At 43.5% G+C, this 14,533-nt stretch overlaps 1 protein-coding gene across 2 annotated transcripts; it reads left to right on the top strand.

Moving 5' to 3' along the window:
- Positions 1–4,740: 4,740 nt before the first annotated feature.
- Positions 4,741–14,021, top strand: hao2 (hydroxyacid oxidase 2 (long chain)). 2 transcript variants are annotated; one of them, XM_076030888.1, is made up of 9 exons: positions 4,741–4,857; positions 5,974–6,032; positions 8,038–8,190; positions 8,823–8,974; positions 9,721–10,055; positions 11,049–11,270; positions 12,037–12,195; positions 13,404–13,473; positions 13,581–14,021. In XM_076030888.1, exons 2-9 carry the CDS (start codon positions 6,016–6,018, stop codon positions 13,634–13,636), a joined length of 1,164 nt encoding a protein of 387 aa, XP_075887003.1. In that variant the 5' UTR covers positions 4,741–4,857; positions 5,974–6,015; the 3' UTR covers positions 13,637–14,021. The 2 variants fall into 2 exon arrangements, with proteins under 2 accessions (XP_075887003.1, XP_075887004.1); XM_076030889.1 differs by having other exon boundaries at positions 4,743–4,857; positions 9,721–10,004.
- Positions 14,022–14,533: the final 512 nt, after the last annotated feature.

The following is a 14,533-nucleotide window of genomic DNA, read 5'->3' on the forward strand; positions in this document are numbered from 1 at the left end:
TTTAAGGAAAGCGCGGATTTGATATTTTATTTTAGCTGGAGATTCCTGGGATGTGTGAGCAGAGAATCCTCTACTAGATCTACTAGACAAACTCTGCAGGCTACAGGAAATTGGTGACGGTGGTGGTGGTGGTGGAAGGGATTCCCTCCAGAATCGGTCAGTGAGTGAGGAAGCTTACGAAGTCTCATCCCATCACCGCTCAGACACACACACACACACACACACACACACACACACACACACACACACACACACACCTCAGGCTGTCTCTTCACGCTGGGATCCACAGCACTGATAGATGACAAACTGGGCACCGTCCAGTCTTAATAGGAGATGACAGTAACGTGCAGAGACACAAGAGCTGCCAGCTGTTCCACCCCCCACCCCACAACCTCCACTCCCCCACCATCAGTTGCCACAGATTTCAAGATGTTGAGTCTGTCGAAACTTAGGCCCTCTTGAAAATAAAGAGACGGGAATGCAAAAAGTTCCTTTTGCCACAAAACCAGCCTTCGGATAAATGAGCACATTAATAAAATCCAATGAAAGCAGCACTTAATAAACATTTAGGCTCTGTTTTGATTGTGTTTGTTACATGTTTTTTAAAGAGTAAATTGGGGGGGAAAAAAACATTTTTAAATTTAAGTATTTTTTCTCTCCACTGATTTTGTTACACTGCAGACTTGGCCACATGAGGGTGGATACATACACACACACACACACACACACACACACACACACACTCACACACATATACTGTATATGTTAGGAATGTCTGGCTGATAATATCAGCCCAATATTATCACTTTTTGTAATATCTGTACGTATCGTTATCGGTTCTCGGACATCTTTAACATTATATATGTATATATATATATATATATATATATATATATACATATGTACACACACACATATATGTGTGTGTGTGTGTGTCTGCATTCTGCATTTAACAAGAAGGTCCTCCATTTGAATATAAATAAAATAAAACAGCCCTCATATTATTAACGTCCATGTGTCTGGTGATGCCAAGCACAAACAAAGCCAAGAGGTGGCGCTATAACCCCTAAGCATGAGGAATCGCTGGCCCTTCAAGAGAAAAAGGAAAAAGGAAATTGCACTATACTGAAAAAATACATTGAAATAAAAAGAAATTATGGAATTAAATGGAGGAAAAATGACTTCTGACACTTTTGCTCTTCATTGAAGTGGGGCAGTAGAAGCACCTTCATCCATTGGTAAGGAAAGGTACTGTTCATGATGCAAAAAAGTTGCACTATTTCGCCTCATACGTCTCATGTCATTCCTCTTTCAAGTCAGGAATAATTAATGTTTTTGCCAAAAGCATTCTGACTTGTAACTCTTGACTTATTTTTGCCTCTGAAGTCACGGGTCTATTCTCATGGCACGGGAACAAAGCGACCAGACCACTTGTGGAAACTGCAAGCCGTCAAACTGGGCTGGGGGGGAGAGTCTGGACAATGTTGCGGCTTACGTGCAACATGACAAACGACGGAGCCGCAGAAGAGTTGACAGTCATTGTGTTTTCCTGTTTGTTTTTTTAAAGTCTTGCAAGGGAGGGATAAATACCCCCGGACAAATGAGGCTTCAACGGGGCCGAGGCTGAATGATTCTCTCACACAGTGCCACGGGCCCCCGGGTGGGTGGACGGCTCTCAGCCTGCGTGCATGGATCGAATCACGAGAGCACCGAGAGCTGCAGAGCTCAGATCTCTCGCTGATCCTGAACACTCGAGACATGCGCTGCTCAGCAGCGGCAGGATGGAGAGCTCAAGCCTTGTTTTACACTAGGACACTGTGGCACTCTCGCAAGGTGCAGGCATTCATTTATAACATTTTTATTTTTTTATTTTTTTATCATTCAGGTTATTTTGAAAGCTATTTTTCATCCAGGTGTTTACATAATTAGATTCTCAAAAATGCTCTAAAATAGTAAGAATTATTATTATTATTATTATTATTATTATTATTATTATCATTATTATTATTATTACATAGCATGGAAGCACAACAATCCCCAAATATCCGCATAAATCCAAATTTTAACCAAATCACAATGAAAGCAAGTCACTGTAAATGCGGCTAGACATTCACACAGGAATATTAAAATACTTAAAGTCTTGTACATATGAAGAAGACCTGCCTTGACTGCAGGTAGATGATGTTTGCTGTGTGGACTTTCACGTAGATGAGGAATTTAATGGAGTTATTGAAAGAAAAAAATACAGCAGCTGGAAGAAAACATTACATTATCCAATGTATTATCCAGTTTATAGTTAGTTTTAGTCAGTCCATAAAACTATTTATCTGCCTCACAAAAACAGAAAATAGCAAATTCACCATTCTCACACAACCCAACTCATTAACTTAACAGCGACCTTTTATTCCCGCCTATTAAATCGTTCAACTGACAGTGGGTGTGTTTTTGGACTCTATAATTCTCTGACAGACTTCTGTCAGCTTCCAGCCACTTTGATTTATCCGTAATGCATCTCTGCTGCTTATCTGTGTAGGATCCTGGATTGTGAAGTCGCACGAGGACCCGTTTTTTAAAAAAACACGTTGTGTTGCTCGGCTCAGTGCGAAGTTCAAACCGATACACACATGCAAAAAACGCATAAGTCACCCATTACACCGAACTTCACTTTGAGCCAGCTCAAAACTTTGTTTTAAGAAAGAATTCCCGGTCATCTATTCCACCTCGAAAGAACTGTTAAAATATAATGAAGTCTTACATTTTTTTCTCAAGCCAAAGAGGTCAAAGTCTGACAGGCTGCTGTCCATCACAGGGAGCCTGCACACATTTGCTGCCCATTCCTGCGAGCTGTGCTGCATTTAGTCTGATAATAAAGCGGGGAGAGGCCGAGGTGGCCTCGCCGGGGCATCATAACACCTTGGCAATTCAACGCACATGTGGCTCGGCGGGCCGGGACGAAGCCTCGGGGCCAGAAACCCGAGCAGGCATGTGGAAGAGGTTTTCCACTCGGCTGAACGTCCAGCACCGCCAGCTCCGGCTCCAGCTCCGACTCTGACTCCGCGGCATTAGGCCGGTGGATTAACACAATTTGCACCTCCTCTGAGCGCAGGTAACACTCCCACCTCCCCGCCAGAGGAGCGACCGGCGAGACGTTCGGGCCCGAGGCCCCCCCCCCCTTTAAAAACCAAAACAAAGACGCGCAAAAAAATCCCAGAGACCCACACAGGGTGACAGGCGTCAGCCAAGAAGCCAGGTTTTGTTACCGTATAAATTACATTTACGAAGAGTAAATTCAATACAAGGGCCCTAATGAAATCAGACGGAATCTAATTTAGCGCCCGGCGCGGCCCCACTGCTGTTTGAAAACGCTCAAACAACTTCTCCAGGCGTTTGGTTTTCGCGGCGAGCGGCGTTTAATGGAGTCTCCGCTCACATCCCACTCGGGCGGGAAACACAACAAGCGGGCCATCTCTGGGATCTGAAAGGTTTGCCACATCTGCATTTTATGTATATATAAAAAAATTGAGTCAAAGCTCCGGTCAAAATGTCGACACTTCACCTTTCTTGATGGTTGGGGCTGTAAACAAATGTGTGAGTGACACTCGCGCACAAGAGGAGAAAACATGACACGTTCACACCTGGAAGTGGGGAGAAATTGTACCACACGTGTGGGGCTCAACAACACATGACACAAAACAACAAAGGAGGAAGTTATTAATAATAATCATAATAATTCTGTAAGGGGAAGAATAACTGATCACTTCACCATCTCAGAAATTGGGATCAAGAGGTGCAGCGAGTGTCCTGCTAGAACAATTATCTTCACCTCGAGTCATAAACAACACATGAATATTTAAATCCACACGTTCCAAAATATCACCAACAACAAAAATCTTTGGTGGACCATAAATAGGCTCGAAGAATTTGCCTCACAGCGAGAGAAAGAGCAGCGGTGGAAGACTGTGAACTTCTGATCTGGTTCGAGGTTGTTTCGCTGAGAAAATCAGGACACGGCTGGCGCCAAAGCAGTTGACATGTATTGTGATTTGAGTGGCATGGAGGAATTTTGTATGAATAGTATGAATAAATGCATTGGGGAAGGGAGGGTGAAGATGAAGTGTTCACTGTAGCGTGCGTGTCAAAATAACTGAGTAAGAAACTTTCAGTTTGAGGTCACGAGCTACGAATGTCTCGAACGCTAGGATATTATTTTCCCCCTTAAAAATTACTCGTCATTTGAAATTAACTATTGGGCTCTGTGTTTTGTTTTGTTTTTTTAAATAATCAATCCCCCAAAAGAGTTGGAAATGTCTATTTAGCGAGCTAGCTAGCTAGCTAGAAAATACAACTATCTGTCAGTGTCGACAGCTATTTAGCTAGCTAGCCAGCAATCATCAGCACTGACAGATAGGTGTGTTTTCACAGAGGATGCAGAAAATTGTACAGGAGGAGAATTTGAGGTAGTAAACGTAGGAAAGAAAAGAAAGAGATGGAGAAAATAACCAGGAAAGCTACAGCGCAGGCTGGGAGGAAGGAGGAGAAGAAGAAGAAAAAGGAGGAAAGTTGGAGGTTAGTCAGGCAAACAATAGCTGTAGGTTAGCGCACAGAAAGGCCGGGGCCCATAGTGCTGACGTCAGGCTGCACGGGAGGTGGGGGGAGAAAGGGGGGGGGGGTGTTACAGGGGCGGAGCATGGTACTGTGTGAGCGTGGGTGCGGTGGGGGTGGGGGGGTGCGATGGGAGTTGTGTTGTTGTGGGGGAGGTAACATGGAGGCGGGGGCCGGGATGCCCTCTGACATGACCCTGTCAAACTAGAGCGTGACCAACCCGCAGCGTGGGCCGTCCAAACAGCTCATATGAAGGTAAGATTCGGATTTAACGCGCGTCAAAAATCATCGGCTGGGCTAATTGAGATCTAGAGCAGGAATCTTTCTAAGGCATGGTTTGATTTCTCGCGGCTGTAAATCAAAAAAAAATGAATGATTACGTAGGTGCTCGAGGGCTGACCGACAACCAACCGACACCTCTCTGGTTTAACAAATAGGAATGCTCGCAGATGGTGGCTGATCAATTTTTTCTCCTTGTTTGCCGCTTTAAAAAAAAAAAAAAACCAAAAAAACAGACACACGTTGGTATTCTAGAAATTCACCTGGACAATGTGCTCTGCGCTGCCATTCAGTGGGACTAAATGAGCGACACCTTTCACAGGCGACACATGCCATGAGGCTCACATTCAGCTCACAGCATCCACTCACACACATATTGGTGTGGGGTGGGGGGGGGGGCGGCAGTGTGAGAGTGTCATCAGGCAAAGTGTGTTTTTCCCCCTTTATTTCAGCTTTTTAAGTTTCACTCTTTGGCTCATAAAGAGTTGTGTGATTTTGTTCTCGCCCAGCCAATCAGGGAGCTGAGTTTTTTGTTTTTTTTTGTGTGTGTGTGTGTGTGTGTGTGTGTGTGTGTGTGTGTGTGTGTGTTTGAATGAGTGAGTGAGTGTGCGTGGGTTTAGTTGTGACATCGGTGGTCATCCATGGGGTTTCCATGGGGACGCTGAGTGTGTGTAATACTGACACGTATTAAACTAAAGTCTGCCTCGCAGATGTTAAACTGTGGAGGATGGACTCTCGTTCAGTGTCACACTGCCCCCAAGTGGTCATTTGCAAAACCTTACGCACCAGGAAATAAATAGCTTGTGTAACTAAGGAGACTTTGAATTCTAATCCCGGTTAAATGCTGATCGAATGGTTAAAACACTTTTAAGATACTGTTTCCATTTCCATTATTATATCATTCTCTTGCATATATATATATATATATATATATATATATATATATATATATATATATATATATATATATATACATATATATAGTTTTACTGCTGATACCCTTTCCTTTATTATTATGGTTGTTGTTATTTTACACCTTGTTAGCATTGTTACGTTGTGACTATTTTCATTACACCAGCACTTTGTTTACAGGTAATGATTCTGTTGGAAAAGGGGAAGAACCGCTGAGAGAGAATGAGCGTTTGTGATCTGTGAGTACACACGTCGCCAAACTTTACAGAACATTGACATTCAGCCTGAGACTGGTGCGTTGATGAGTGGCCGAATGGGAGGGAGCTGCGCGTGTGTGCTTCAACTGTCAGCATGATGAGTGGGTGCGGGAGGGGTCAAGTGGATTTCAAGCGGGCTGGATGAAACTTCCATATATGTACCGTTGCCGTGTCAACACCGGGTTGGTGCGGTCATAAAAACATGTTTCTTAAAATATAGAGTATTGTATGAGCCATTTGAAATGTTAAATAGAAAGAAGTTAACGACGTGAACTTAAATTCCGAGGGAAGTGAACAGCTGTTGGGGGCTGTTGCAGGCAGACATTGAGTAGCTTTAACAGATGTGGTGACACGCAGGGGTGCCAAACTGAGGAGAGAGGCCTGATTATATAAGACTCTCATGATATCGCGATATTACATCAGGTGCTTCGGAAGAGCATTTCCTTCATCCAAACGCGGCTTTATTTTATAGAAAGTTGCGTGCCGTGTTTCATTTATTTTTAAAGGTCCCACAAGATTCACTTTACCATTTTTTTTCCCGAACCACAACCTTGTCTTTCAAAGAACATCACCGAAAGGGGAAATTCAACCCTTTTCTTCTTTATACACCAAATGGCACCTCTCTGGAAATCGGCCCTTTGTGACATCACAAAGGGCAACAACACCTCTTCCAGGTTAGCGACAGCACCCTCTATTTCTCTCTCTGACACCGCCGTGCGCACACGTGTTAGGTCCAACAAAACAGCGGATTTAGCAGGAAGCTGATACGCCGCATTTTAGCAGGCGGCTGTAAACAGAGGGTTAAACATGCCGATTTCTGGAGACGCATGGAAACTCTTGGATTATTAGTCCTGCGAGGCTGGCCCACTGAAAATCACGGATGAAAATAACCGACATTCAATAAAGTCTTAAAAAATAAAGCCGTTCAAAACAAAATCTTTGGTTTTGGAGAAAATTAGGTTTTCCAATTTTCTCCCAAATCTTTTCAACCTTGAAATCCTCACTGAGCACATAAGTCTGAATATGGGAAGAGCCGAGTGAAGTGTAAGCTGAAAAAGTGGGCCAGCAGAGGCTCACCATGGCAGCAGCGGTCAATCCGCCCCCTCCAACCCCATTACTGTACGCATTGTGTACACGTATATGGCAAGCGTGTAGGCCTGCGCGTACAGTGCGCGTCAACGTGAGGGCGGCCACGCACGTATGTGGCACCTGGATCCCCGGGCCGCTGCGCCCCTTGTCCTCGCTACAGTCCGCCGTCCCCATCAGCACATTTCCAGCTTGTGTAAACACAATAAAAGCAAAGGTCAATGCGGGGTCGCGCAAGCTGTCAGAGGCTTACATAGCGGCTCCATGAAAGTTTGATTCTAGCCCGACACAAAAGCGACGCCGGGCAGAGGGGGGGCGGGGTAGGTTGGAAGGGGGGGGAGGGGTGGGGGGGGCACTCCGACGCGAGGACTCATCTGTGTCGGGAAAAAAACAACTATACTTTAATACTCAGCCAGGTGTCAGTGTGAGCACGGTAGTTTTGATCGCGCGTCTGGCCCGGAGGGTTGATGTTGCAACTCGGGTTTGTCGTGGGGGATTTGGTGTGCGAGAGATCAGATGTTTGTGGTAAGTCTGGAGGGGTGTTGCTTTTCACTCTGGAGGCCTGTATGGTTTTTTTTTTACAATTTTTTATTATTTTTTTTTTTGATGTCGGCGTCTGCGGCTATTTGTCTCACATGCCATGCAACAAATCCATCTTCCAGATGGCACCCCGAAAAAAAATATAAGCCTGGAAGTATGAAAAGTGACATTATGTGGCCGGGCTAGAATTTGCTGAGTCGGCAGCTGTTGAGTAAACTTGACACTGGTCACCGTGCGTTCATTCGTCCGGTGTGAGCGAGGGGTTCGAGCAAATTGAAATTGCTTGGGTGTTTGAAGTGCAAATGCAAATAGTCGCTTTTGCTGAACGAGGCGATTACACGCTGTGTCCGTCCCCGAGCAGAGAGGGAGGTCGCTGTGCAGAGATGGCTATGGTTTGCCTGACGGACTTTGAGGAGTACGCCAAGGAGCACCTCTCTAAAGCCACCTGGGATTATTACGCAGCCGGGGCGGACGAATGCTGCACCAGGGACGACAATCTGCTGGCGTACAAAAGGTACAGTACTGGGGGGGGTGAGGGGAATGGAGACAAAGGGGTTCCCCACAAAAACATGAGTAAAATAAAAACCCAATACGGGTTTTCTTTTTCAGTTATATCTTCTGTCCAAAACTGCAAAGAGCAGAAGTGACGGAGCAGAGGTTGAATACGGCATGTTTAGCAGCACAAAGCTGGCCAGCAGACATGCTGAATAATGTAAAATGGGGGCTGACGTACAGTGAGTTTAAATATAACTGCCGTAGCTAATAGGAGATCAGTTGGCCACAGAGATTAAAGGTTCCTTCTTAAACCTGCCCCACTGTGGGAAAAAAATGCCTTTATTTTCATCATTTCTTCTGCTACATTGTTGCTAAAACCTCCTTTTCATGACTTTCTTAACATGCATGAAAATCACCTTTATGTCTCTTTAATGTCTCTTTGGATTTTAGTTCAGTCGTCTTAAAGTGGCCAGTTGGTCTTCTTTTGTGGAAAACACATTTCAGGGGGGGTTTGACTAAGAGTAAAAAGCTGGCTACACACACACGTGATTGTCTGTCTCCTCGTGTGTGTGTGTGTGTGTGTGTGTGTGTGTGTGTGTGTGTGTGTGTGTGTGTTTGTGTGTGTGTGTGTGTGTGTGTTTCCTCTCTCAGGATCCGTCTGAGGCCTCGAATCCTGCGGGACGTCTCGGTGAGCGACACGCGCACCACAGTGCAGGGCAACGAAATCAGCTTTCCGGTCGGCATCGCTCCCACTGCATTCCACTGCCTGGCATGGCACGAAGGAGAGATGGCCACCGCTCGGGGTGAGGACTTTACTCCAATACGTAAACTCATTTTAAAGGTTACAGCCGCTTCAATCTATTGCAAAAAAAATAAATAAAAAAGTTGCCACTCACGTTTAGGTTTCAAAAACCTTCAAAAATCACAATCAAATTCAGCCACTAAGATGGAGTTACTCAGCATCTAACTGTACAAAAACAACATTCCTGAAAAAATGTTTTCAGTCCATATCATTTTGTTGCTATGTTTCAACACTAGATAGGGGCCGAAACCTAAGCATGAATACTGAAGCTGAAGTAAAATAAGTATAAATAATTGTTCCATAAAGTAAACTGTATAAAAAAATATCCTAACTTCCAAGTAAATATGTAAATAATGAACAAAGATTCCAACAAATCAATGAATAGCAATAATAATAAAGATAATAATATAATAATAATTACAATAACGTGGGCTGTCAAACAACTTAGCTTTTTTTTATTTTTTTTATCGCGAATTTCCATAGTTAACCATTAATGTAGATGATGCGTCAACCATTCGAGTGAATTGCACAAAATAAACACAGCTAACGTCAGCAGGACGCTGTGTCGAAACATAGCACTACGGCTTGAGGACCTGGCTACGGGTGCATGGAAGGGACAAAAGGCTTGCGATTAAAATGCGATTAAAAAATTAGCGCGCAGTTCCTTGTATTTAATCTCATAGCGATTAACTCTGACTAATGCTGACACTCTTCCTAATTACCCATTTCCTCCACCTTTCCTCACAGCCACTGAGGCCCTCAATACCTGCTACATCACCAGCACCTACTCCACCTGCTCTGTGGAGGAAATCGTGGCCGCCGCGCCCAATGGCTACCGCTGGTTCCAGCTGTACGTCTACCGGGACCGGAAGCTGTCTGAACAGATCGTGCACCGCGTGGAGGCGCTCGGCTACAAGGCCCTCGTCCTCACCGTCGACGTCCCCTACACGGGGAAGCGCCGCAACGACATCCGCAACCAGTTCAAGCTGCCCCCCCATCTGAAGGTCAAGAACTTTGATGGGGTGTTCCAGGTATGCGCAGGAGGCGCCGATTCCAAGCAGCCACGGAGATCGCCGAGCAATGTGTGTGCTTTATTGTAAGATGGTCAAACACATGCTTCTAAAGAGTCATGCAATCGCACAGAAGCAGAAATATGCATCGACCCCCATGGGTCAGGGTTAGCATCTAGTGTCTTGACTAATCTATCAAGAACTCATAGAGGATGATGTTGAGGAACAGGGCAAACATACTAATCTTGAGGATCTCTCAGATTTCAAAGCTGAAATGTCCTGCCAATCAGTCTTGAAATCCCACAACTAATCAACTTCATTTAAATTGAGGGTATAATCAGGAAACCATAAAACCAGCTATTGTAGCAAGCCGGCCTTAAAAATCCCCAGACGAAAACCAATAATGACATGAAGTGACAGTTCAGCCCAGCTAAGGGGCTAATTAGCATTCCAACAACAGCAATGGCACTTTTATTAGACCCAAATGTAAATTTACATCAAATAGAGAACAAAGAGTTGTTGAAAGGCTTTCTGCGTAGTTGTCTGTCGTGAAATCTCTTTATTCCCCTTCATGTCTGATGGATTTTGGAGTTTACTCAAACATTCCGGCACACCATGGGTCTTCATCTTTGGCTAACGTCTCCTTAGACCAGTGGGAAACCTGGAAGTGGAGCTGTATGGCTAACCTGCCAATAATCTGCTTGAATAGAATAGACAAGAACTGGCCAATGGCAGTCCCAGGTTTTTTCTCCTTCAGACACACCTCCTGTAGGCTCTCCGTCAAATATCCGAGATTAATCCAGGATATGTAGGATTGGGCTAGGTGAAGTTTGGTTTGCTTACTTGTTGGCCAGAAAGGAAATATCTCCTCTGCAACAACGTTGCAGTCATATTATCTCAATTAAGAAAAAAAAATGTACTCTAAAATCCTGAAATATTCTAAATAACATTGAAACTAATACCCATTAGACGTTCCTTGTTGTGCAGCAGGTCATAAATGTAAGGATGAAGAGGTTCACCTCCACCTTTCTTGACTACCAGTATTTGCACACTATGTTCTTCCAGCAAGAGGCAGCAGTCCCAGAGGAGTATGGCATCCCAGCCAACACTTTGGACCCCTCCATCAGCTGGAAGGACGTGTACTGGCTGCAGTCCATCACCCGGCTCCCCATCATCATCAAGGGGATCCTGACCAAGGAGGACGCCGAGTTAGCTGTGGAACACGGCGTCCAGGGCATCATCGTGTCAAACCACGGAGGCAGACAGCTGGACGGAGGCCCGGCATCGGTACACACGAAACCATGTGTTTATTCTCAATATACATGACATATCATTTGTCAGAGTGACTGAATTGAGATGAGGGTTTCTCAAACAATAGAGGCTGCAGATCTAAAAATACAGAGCTGCTACCTGGAGTTCGCCAAAACTCCGGGGGGGGAGGTATCCTCTCGCCTCATTGCATGATAGTTGGGATACCCTCCAAATCATGTGACAAATGGTGAAATATAATGGACTGATGGCTGGAGGATTAGTGCAACAATGTGTCCGTCCAACGCTGGATAGATACAGTCATCTGTTTGTATCTACTGGCAACTCCAGAGTTCACTGATTACCACTTTTCTTTCACTTTATGTCCTGAAAAGTGGAATAGAAAATCTTTTATGGCAGATCATTGACGGCATCCAGCAACATTGCCAAGTCCATGTAGTGTTTGTGGAAAAAGGCACAATAATATGGAACTTTTGGAATTATATATTGAGTTAGCTTTGGGTTGGGATGAAGAAAGTCAGGCAGCATTTTCTGCCTATTTCCAGGCATTACACTCGACTTGCCCAAATAGGGTCCCAACATCAGAGCAGTTTATTATCAAAAATGACTGTGTCTTTAATGTGCCATCAAACTTCTGTTATGATGCCCAATGAAGTTCAGCCAAAAAGCCAAGTTCTTGACTTTTCTTTTTGAAAAGATGCTTTAAGTTTTTGTTGCAATGTAAAATGCAAAGACTGTGCACTGCCATGATAAAAGTGTTTTCCCGGCCTTCTTCAAATTGCAGATTGATGCGCTGTCAGAGATCGTGGACACGGTACAAGGCCGAATCGAGGTCTATCTGGACGGAGGGATCAGGACAGGAAGCGATGTGTTGAAGTCGCTGGCCTTGGGTGCCAAATGTGTTTTCATTGGCCGTCCTGCGGTGTGGGGCCTTGCATACAAGGTACAAGCTGCAGGAATGAGTGTACTGTGTCATCATGTGTGGTCTGACAAGTTGTAGCATTTTCTTTTTTCACTTTGAAACAATTTTTGGCTCATTTTCATTTCTGCTTGGGCCCATGTAAACACAGACAGTTTCTGAATTGCTTACTTTAGTATTTAGATACTAGTGATGTAATAATATATTATTTTATTTTGTTCACAAATTACAATATTTTTTTTGGCATTGTTGGAAGTAGTCATGGGAAATTGCGTGTGACTTATATCGCTGCATCTTTAGCACTAGCCAAACCAATTGTGTCAGCTAACAGAGACTTTGGCTTTGACTTAGGCATTGTTTAAACCGGAAACCAATGAGAAGTCCTTTTTCAGGGTTAAGGTTTGACATTTTAAAAAGTTGATGTTGATGTTGATGTTGATGTAAATAACTTTACATCCCCTCAAGCATAAATGGGACTTTAATGGATGGACGTGATTTAAAAGTGAATCTAACATGAAGTTTGAAGTTGAATGGCTGTGTATGGGAGTAGGGAGATGTTTATTTTAAAATCACTAATATCTAAATACTAAAGCAATCAAATTGAAAACTGTGCTGTGACGCTGTTCACATGAGTCCAACTAGACACAAAGATTAGCTGAAAATTGGTTGAAAAATAAATATCCGTGCAAAGTCCTGCATGGACCTCAAAAAATAGATACACCTATAACATAAAATGTTGGATGTTTGTGGAGCTGTTTTAAGATGTTTAATTGTTAGGTTGTTTAAAAGGTCAATCAAATGTTGTTGTATTACTAAAGAATAGCATTAACATTATAACTTAAAGGTTCCAAAATGATATACATTTTCAGATCTTTTCATGCAGTGGCACAGCCTTGCCCAATTGGTTTTCTCCAGAAATCTGTCTATTTAGCCCTGTGTTTGTAGCCTCCGACTAAAATTATGTATCTTCCCTCTAAAAAAAAATGTGGTTCCTTTTTGCACTTGTGTGTTTGAACGGGGACAAAAACAACAAGGCCTCAGAGGATGGAAGAAAGTGGGTCTCTTCTGAGTGACCAAGGAGAGGCATCAATGCCTTTTGCGACTTCACGAAGCGCTGATTAGAGTAAACTTTGGGATATGCCAGCTTTAAAGTATAAGACCAATTTTTACTGATGTGGTTTGGCGCACGTGGCTTCATTAGTTATTTATTTTTTTAAAAAATGATGTTGCAGGGCGAGGAAGGAGTGAGGGAAGTGCTTCAAATCTTAAATGATGAGTTCCGTCTGTCCATGGCTTTGTCAGGTAAGACATGAGATGCCAAATTAATGTTTTTTTTTGCGTTGAAAAATTGATAAGCAAATATTGCGTACCCATCTACCTCAACAATAATGTGTGCTTACCTCACCCAGGCTGCCGGAATGTGGCAGAGATCAACAGGAACCTCATTCAGTTCTCTAAGCTCTGACGGACCAGCAGAGGGCAGCACTGTGGAGCCTATACACACAGGAAGAACGCCCACTAAACAGGACTAACCACAAACAGTGCTGAGGGCGGAAGAAATGGCTTTAATGGCAAGAAAACAATGGACGACATTATATATTCAACATGTATCCATGCAAGAGGGACTTGAGGGCCAAGAGCACACATGGAATGATTAAAGTTGTTTTGTTTTTTGATTTTTTTTTTTGATTTTTTTTTTTTTTTTTTTTTTTCTGGGCGGTGGGATTGGAGGAATAAATCCATGGCATCAGAACCCTTTAGGTTTTATTGTCACAGTAATGAGATGACAGAAATGCTGTTTGACACGCTGCCAGGGCTTTCAATAAAAGTAAGAGGTGATAAAGACTGGACTTCATTGATGCAAGCAATCTTTTTTTTTCTTTCTTTTTTTCTTTGACGTAAACATGAAATGTTTCCTGTGCACAATTTCACTCCCAGCTGAAATTTATTTATTGGGTTTCATGACACAACTTCAAAATTTCAGCCCATTACTTTTTAATCATCACAGTTGTTGGAATGTTGGTCCGACTTCCCATTAGTCCGACAAATTGTCCATTGGTCCGACCTCCCCCTAACCCTAACCCTAACTGTAATGGGAGGTCGGACCAATGGGCAATTTGTCGGACTAATGGGAAGTCGGACTAATGGGCAGTTCCCAAGAGAGGGATAATAATAAATTAAAAAGTAGACCAAATTCAAATTCAAGATTTTTCTATTCAACCTGAGCTTGGAGCGACAACTTGAAGATTTCTGTTGGTATAAATAGCGATATTAGCCGAATGTCACGAATGGTCAACTAAGAGAGTAAAGCAACAATATTATAATCACTCTTTGCTGTTGTTTAATGCACTCACTTTTTTTT

This window comes from Nelusetta ayraudi, unplaced genomic scaffold, assembly GCF_046127955.1.
Source record: "Nelusetta ayraudi isolate G7.1 ecotype Tasmania unplaced genomic scaffold, CSIRO-AGI_Nayr_v1 ptg000031l, whole genome shotgun sequence".
Classification (NCBI taxonomy): Eukaryota; Metazoa; Chordata; class Actinopteri; order Tetraodontiformes; family Monacanthidae; genus Nelusetta; species Nelusetta ayraudi.